Here is a 7,876-nt window from a genome sequence, read left to right as displayed (position 1 = left end):
CTCTCTCCTCCCCTTCTCACCAGCTCTCCCCTCTCCTTCTCACACCCGCATCGCCTTCTCCCCCTCCTTCCGCACACTTTCCCCTCCTCCGCCCTTCTCGCTTCCCTCCTCCTCCACCAGCACCGCTTCTCCCCCTCCTTATCCACTTCTCCCTCTCTCCCTCCTCCTCCTCCACCAGCGCGCTTCTCCCATCCTTCTCTCCTTGCTCCCTTCTCCACCAGCGTTCTCCCCTCTCCTCCACAACCTCTTCTCCTTCTCGCCTTCCTTTCCTCTTCTCCACCAGCTCTTCCCCTCCTCACTATTCCACCACCTTCTCCCTTCTCCCCTCCTTCTCCACAGCTTCTTCCCTTCTTCTCCCTCTCCTCTACAGCTCCCTCGTCCCCTCCTTCTCCCTTCCTCCTTCTCCACCAGGGTATCTCCCTCCCTCCTCTTGTCCACCAGCTTCTCCCCCTACCTCCACAACCTTCTCCCTTCCTCCCCCTCTCCTTCCACCACGCTTCTTCCTCTTGTCCTTTTCTCCAGCCACACTCTCTTCTCCCCTCCTCCTTCTCCCACCAGCTTCTGCCCCTCCGTCTTCTCCAAAACACCCTTCTCCTTCTTTCCCCTCCTCCTCTCTCGCACCAGTTTCTCCCCTTCATCCTCTCCACCACCTTCTTCCTTCCCCTTCCTCCTTCTCCACCAGCTCTCCCTTCCTCCTTCTCCACCACCTTCTCCTTCTCCCCTTCCTCCTCACAGCTTCTCCCTTCTCCCCTCCTTCTCTCCTTTCTCCTTCTCCACCAGCTTCTCCCCTCCTCACCACCTTCTCCCTTCTCCCTTCCTCCTTCTCCACCAGCTTCTCTCTCCTCCTTCCACCACCTTCTCCTTCTCCCCCTCCTTCTTCTCCACCAGCTCTCCTTTCTCCCCCTCCTCCTCCACCAGCTCCCTTCTCCCCTCTTCTTCCTTCCTCCTGCTCCACCAGCTTCTCCCCTCCTTCTCCACCACCTCTCTTCTCCCCCTCCTCCTTCTCCCACCAGCTTCTCCCCCTCCTTCTTCCCAACACCTTCTCCCTTCTCCCCTCCTCCTTCTCCACCGTTTCTCCCTCATCCTTCTCCACCACCTTCTTCCTTCTCCCCTTCCTCCTTCTCCACCAGCTTCTCCCTTCCCCTTCTCCCACACTTCTCCCTTCTCCCCTTCCTCCTCCACCAGCTTCTCCCTTCTCCCCTTCCTCATTCCTAGCCATTATGGAGTCGGGTCATACGCCGCGCGTGCCGGTATAGCCATATTGAATCTGGCCAGAAATAATAAACTGTTTCTGTTCGTATTTTTAACAAATGGGGGATATACAAACAACTTTGCCCTAAACAAATGCGTTAAGACGCTGACTGCTGTGACGGTGGCAGTCTCAGTTAACCAATGGAAATTTTTGCTCCTGCGCTTTACACCAGCACCTCGTGCCGCGATGCGTGGCGCATGCGCAGTAGCGCTAGGGTAATTTCAGACTGGGGGTAATCATCAGACCGTGACACCGCGAACGTACCTGGTACTATCTAATATGCCGACCGTTACCTCGCCTACTCCACTAACGTAACGAGTCTATAGGAGTCGCCTACGCCTACTCCCTAACCCTAACCATATCAAATAGTTACCAGGGTACGTTCCGGCAGTACCCTTGGGGGCCTAGACCCTATGGGCTATAGGCGCGTTCACACGTAGTCAGTGGTTTCGCGCATCTAAGAAATAAGCACTGGAAATCAAATAAAACAAACCTAACAAACTTTTAATAACTCTTGAGCAGACAAACATTTCAAATCTATATCATATATGTAAACACAGTGTGTACTAATTAGTAATTAAATTACTGTAAAAGTGTAAACAGTAAAGCTGGCACAACAACAATTCGATCCAACGCGCCGCCGCGCCGAAAATATAGACGGGCCTTCCGCTTCTCTTATGTGCGGAAAACAGGTTATTTCCACGAAGTAAGATGCGGGGTTCGTGAGAAGTTTCCTATCTAGCACTTGACCACAGCGCGCGTGCTAAACAAGGGCGCATGTTTCAGTTGTTGATAAGTAAGTGATACAAAAGTACGTAGTAATATTAGCAATCGTTATAACCGGTCCAGTGTTTCATTCAGTGATGAATAAGTACGAGAACGGGGTTACAGTTTTGTCTCTGACTTATACGCGTTGTAGTTAACGATCAAGGCCTGTACATGCTGGTTATAAAAAAATTTCTTACGCACTATCTTCCGCGAATGTGGGGGGGGGCGGCCAGTTAATGAACGCCACTAATAGCAGTTAATAGCACTAATAGCACTAATAGCAGTTAATAGCGCCACTAGAGCTAGGCACAGCCACACTGTCACAGGCACTTGGAGCGTTTCAATAAAATGTAATGCTAAATAAATAGGAAATCTATTTACTACCAAAGTCTCTACCCAAAGTTTCTATACTCTCTTTCACCTATTAGTATTAGTTTTACTGCCGACAATTTCCTGTAATGCCGTCCAAGATGCTCAATCTCGCTCTGTAGGTGTAAAACAACACGCCGGCCGCATTTGCCTTGCCTCACGCTGCACACTGACACTTAAATATATAGTTTACTAATACTATAAATAGTAATAGTAATACTATGATACTATATATATTCAGCGCGGATTTAGGCCGGTTTGCACCGGTTTCCAGAAAAACGGACACCGAGCCTCAAAATTCACCAGAATGCACCAAATATAGCCTAATTTAAAAAAAAAACCGGGGATTCGAGTCATGCCCCAGACCCCCAGCTGCCAGAAGAACATATGGAAACTGGTCACCCAATACTTCCTCTGGATCCGCCCCTGATATTTAAGTGTAGTGTGCAGCGTGACAGCAATGGCGGCGTGTGTGTTTACAGAAAGCATTTGGACTGCATTTACAGGGAAATTGTCGGCAATAATAGCTGGGAAGAGAGATATAGAAACATTAAGACTTTGGTAGTAAATAGATTTCCTATTTATTAGCATTATATTTTTATGAAACGCCTCAAGTGCCTGTGATTAGGTAGGGGTTAGCCACAAGTCCTTCTCGCTTAACACTACGTTGGCCCTCCTCGACGTGTAACAGTCGAAGAGCCTGGTCAGTTTAGGTAGGGGTAGCTCTAGTCCTGCGAACTGTACGCCGGCTATAGTACTAGAGGCTAGAGTAGGTAGGGGGTCCTCGGTGACCTTGAACAGCCTACCCTGTTCGCAAACCGGCTTTGCCGCCTAAATACAGCCTGTCCCAATATACTGCCCACTTCGGTTACGTCGATCCTGTCCTCGTGTCATATAGGCATATGGTCCAATATCGGCCTGGTGATATTGCCAATATTGTTTTACCAATTTGGCCGATATTGACCAATATCTGCCTATATTCAAATTATAATTGGTCCAATATTGGCCTGGTGATATTGGCCCAATATTGTTTGCCATATTAGCCAATATCAGCTTGATGGTGTGGTATCTAGATAACTCTGTTGCCAATAATGATGTTTTGGAAAATACACCCTGTGCCAATTAGCTCTAGTAACTATAAGCCCCGTATGGTTGCCGCTGCGGCGGCTGGCTGGCAGCGGCAACCGTACGCGGCTATAGTTACTAGAGCTAGTGCCAATAATAATGTTCGGAAAATATACCCTGTCCAGCGGCGCGTCCCCATGCAGTACCTTTAACAATGGCGTGCCCCCCCGGGACTATTCTAGCTACTACTAACGGCTCAGCTAGTACTAAGCTAGTTCTAAGCCTAGTTCTAACTTTTACTTCTAGCCTATTCGAGCTTCTCTCTCTTCTAATACTAGTTACACGTACTATTTACTAATACTAGGTCAAGGTCTGGACAAAAAATAAGCACTATTCAAGTAATTAATGCTTTTTCTGCAATTGTAGCCAGTGTACTATCATTATTCTGATCTGTTACGTGTCTCAAGTGAGTCGCGTGTAAGTCTGCGGTAGCCATAAATTAAGTTACGCAGATAAGTCTATGCCCCCTGACCTCTGTTTGACCTGGCCTCGTTTAGCTAATTATTATATATATATATAGATATTATCATATTTATATAATTTATGTATATATATTATTAATATATATTATTATTATATATTATTTATTATATTAGTGCATGACGTGATAAATAGATTGCAATCTCATGGATAACGCAGCAGGCATCTATGAAGCGATAGGTGCCCGCCTGAGCGGCACTATCGCTTGCGCGACGCAGTTTGTTTTATAACGCATTGTGTTTACGTCACGAATCTCCTGCGTCTGGGCGCCACGCAAGAGTAATTTCAACGGCGGTTGTGTTTGTGTGCGAACGTTTGTTACATCGAATGTCCACGGCAAATTAGGGAGTATAAAGAAGTATATACGCATGAAAAGTAGATTGCAAGTCATGTGATGCACTAAAAACATTAATGCCCTGCTGTTGGGGGCACTATGCTCTCATAGTGTTCTTTGGGAAGAATAGTGCCCGCCGCTACCGCTGCGGGCACTATTCTTCCGTCAGCAACACTATGAGAGCATAGTGCCCATACCAGCAGGATAATATATAGATTATTATAGGTCTATGTCCCCCTGACCTCTGTTATTCCATTATATATATTATATCCATTATATATATTATATGATGGTTAGGGTTAGAGTTAGTCAGAAATAGCTAAACGAGCCAGGTCAAACAGAGGTCAGGGGGACATAGACCCTACGAGCATAAATTACTTTATCTAAGTTTCACTACGTCACCGTCACGCATCCTACGACGTGAATTTCTCACGACCGTGAAACATTCACAGAACCTGGAAGTGATATATGAATGGCAGCACTAATTATATGCGCGTTTCCGCTGACTAGGCAGTAAAAACGTCTTTGTTGCACGATCTACACTGCATTTATACTACAGTCTACCGTAAGGATGAATAATTGGCCTGGCAGTGTTACATTACTTGTGTTGAAAAGTCATGGACGGTGCATAACCTTCAATCCTGACAAATGTCTAGTGGTACTCAGGCTTCTGTGTTTGGCCACTGATTTTGCCATATATTGATCTCAAAAAACCCTTTTGATTTGGTTTTTTGCTTCGGTAATTCCTTACTGGAACTCTCTTGTCTTATATATAGTAAATTAATTTATGATATTAAAACCAGCGTCAAGAAGTCGACCTGATCGATGTCCAATTCCATCTTCCTAGAACTCGTAGTGACTCTTCCTATAGTGACGTCCTAGAATGGGATAGTTGAAGGTTGGCTGAAAGTCAACTGTCAGCTATGTTCATTTTTGCATGCTGATTCATTTTGAACCAGGATGGTGTAACACTATTCCTGGATTTTCATGGCGAGGTATGATCATTATACTTGCATTTTCATCCTGGCATTCTCTGACCCCTAACGCTTAGTTTTTATACAGGATAAAGAAGGGGACATGTCTAATACCACTGCCTGATGAAATAAAATGTGATCGAATTGATGTGAATTAGTTTAGATGCGGTCAAAGGCTGCAGCAGTTTTCTTAATGTGATTTAGGACATGTCACTTCTAATAATGTTGTTTGGGGGTTGTTCAGCATCTAAGAAATAATTCAGCAATACAGTTTAATAATGATTTGGTGTTTAATTATGTTCAAGCGATTAGTTGTATTTGAGCAATGGCACATAGATGAACCAAATAATTTACATAATATGTTATTAGATTGATTAATAGTAAAAATATTTATTTTTATAGTGATGTCATACTTGGTTCCATTCCTCGGAGTTGGAGTAGCAGTTGCACTTTCTCTATGGTTGATTCGTCAGTACAGAAACTATACTATAACCATATATCTAAGCAGCGTGACCATGGAAGGCAAGACTGTCATTATCACAGGAGCAAACAGTGGAATAGGTAGGATATAAGCAACAAGTAAATGGATACTACATCTACAGAACTTCCCCAACTTTTCACTGGAACATGGTCATCTTTGTAACATTTTCTAAAAGCCAAACCACAGGCACTTGGGACAGAGTCAGTAAAAACTGTAAATAATATGAACGCACATACACAAATACCAATATATATATATAGATATATATTATCATTGCGCCACAGCACACTCGCAGCGGCGAGTGCGGGAGCGTTCAGCGTTAAGGGCCGGACACACTAGGCGATTAAATCGGGTGACTAAATCGGGCGACTAAGACCTAGTGTGTCCACTCAATCGCCACCGATTTAGTCGCCCGATTTAATCGCATAGATTAAAACGTTTTGATATTATCGGGTGATTATTTCAGTCGCTCGATAAAATTGCCTAGTGTGTCCGGGGCCGGCGATAAAATCGCCTGATTGTACAATTCATCAGCCAATCAGAGTTGTTCAATGATACTGACGTAATAGCGATGTTTCATGTTTAGTATGTTATGTCATGTCATAGCGATGCATGCACGCACGCACGCACGCACGTTTACGTGCACACGCATGCACACACTCATGCATGCACGTGTACGTGCACACGCACGCACGCACGCATGCACGTACGTGTACGTGCACACGCACGCACGCACGTCTACGTGCACATGCATGCACGTACGCACGCACGTGTACCTGCACACACACGCACGTACGCACGCACGCACACATGCACACACGTGTACCTGCACACGCACGCACGCACACATGCACACACGTGTACCTGCACACGCACACACGCACGCACGCACGTGTACGTGCACACACACGGACGCACGCACACATGCACGCACGTGTAAATTTACACGCACGCACACACGTGTACGTACACACGCACGTACGTGTACGTGCACACGCACGCACACACTCATGCACGCACGAACGTGTACCTGCACACGCGCGCACACACGTACGCACGCACGCACGTGTACGTGCACACGCACGCACGCACGTACGCACGCACGCACGCACGCATGCACGTAGGTGAACGTGCACACGCACGCACGCACGTGTACGTACACACGCACGCACGTGTACGTGCACACGCACGCACACACTCATGCACGCACGAACGTGTACCTGCACACGCGCGCACGCACGCACGCACGTGTACGTGCACACACATGCAGGCACGTATATGTGCATACGCACGCTCGCACGCACGTGTACGTGCACACGCACGCACTCACGTGTACCTGCACACACACACACACGCACGCACGCACGCACGTGTACGTGAACACGCACGCACGCACTCACACACGCACGCACGCACGTGTACGTTCACACGCACGCACGCACGCACGTGTAAGTGCACACGCACGCACGAACGCACGAACGCACGTGTACGTACACACGCACGTACGTGTACTTGCACACGCACGCGCGCACGTGTACGTGAACACGCACACATGCACGCACGAGTACGCACGCACGCACGCACGCACGTACGTGTACTTGCACACGCACGCACGCACGCACGCGCGCACGTGTACGTGAACACGCACACATGCACGCACGAGTACGCACGCACGCACGCACGCACGTATACGTGCACACGCACACACGCACTCACACACGCACGCAGGCACGCACGTGTACGTTCACACGCACGCACGCACGCACGCACGTGTACGTGTACACGCACGCACGCACACATGAACGCACGTGTAAGTGCACACGCACGCACGCACGCACGAACGCACGTGTACGTACACACGCACGCACGCACGTGTACTTGCACACGCACGCACGCACGCACGCGCGCACGTGTACGTACACACGCACGCACGCACGCACGCACGTGTACTTGCACACGCACGCACGCGCGCACGTGTACGTGCACACGCACACATGCACGCACGTGTACGCACGCACGCACGCACGTATACGTGCACACGCACACACGCATACACACGCATGCACACACGCACACACGCACGCACGCATGCA

General features: G+C 48.2%; 1 protein-coding gene across 1 annotated transcript in view; it reads left to right on the top strand.

Moving 5' to 3' along the window:
- Window positions 1-7,876, top strand: part of LOC106804623 (retinol dehydrogenase 14-like) — a 13,624-nt gene that overhangs the window by 2,407 nt on the left and 3,341 nt on the right. The window contains exon 2 of the mRNA XM_014805889.1: window positions 5,705-5,863. Within this exon, the coding sequence (XP_014661375.1) occupies window positions 5,705-5,863 (159 nt within the window). The remainder of the gene's footprint in view (window positions 1-5,704; window positions 5,864-7,876) is intronic.

Source organism: Priapulus caudatus, unplaced genomic scaffold (assembly GCF_000485595.1).
Source record: "Priapulus caudatus unplaced genomic scaffold, Priapulus_caudatus-5.0.1 Scaffold81, whole genome shotgun sequence".
Lineage (NCBI taxonomy): Eukaryota > Metazoa > Priapulida > Priapulimorpha > Priapulimorphida > Priapulidae > Priapulus > Priapulus caudatus.
This window is presented reverse-complemented; position numbering and strand designations above follow the sequence as displayed.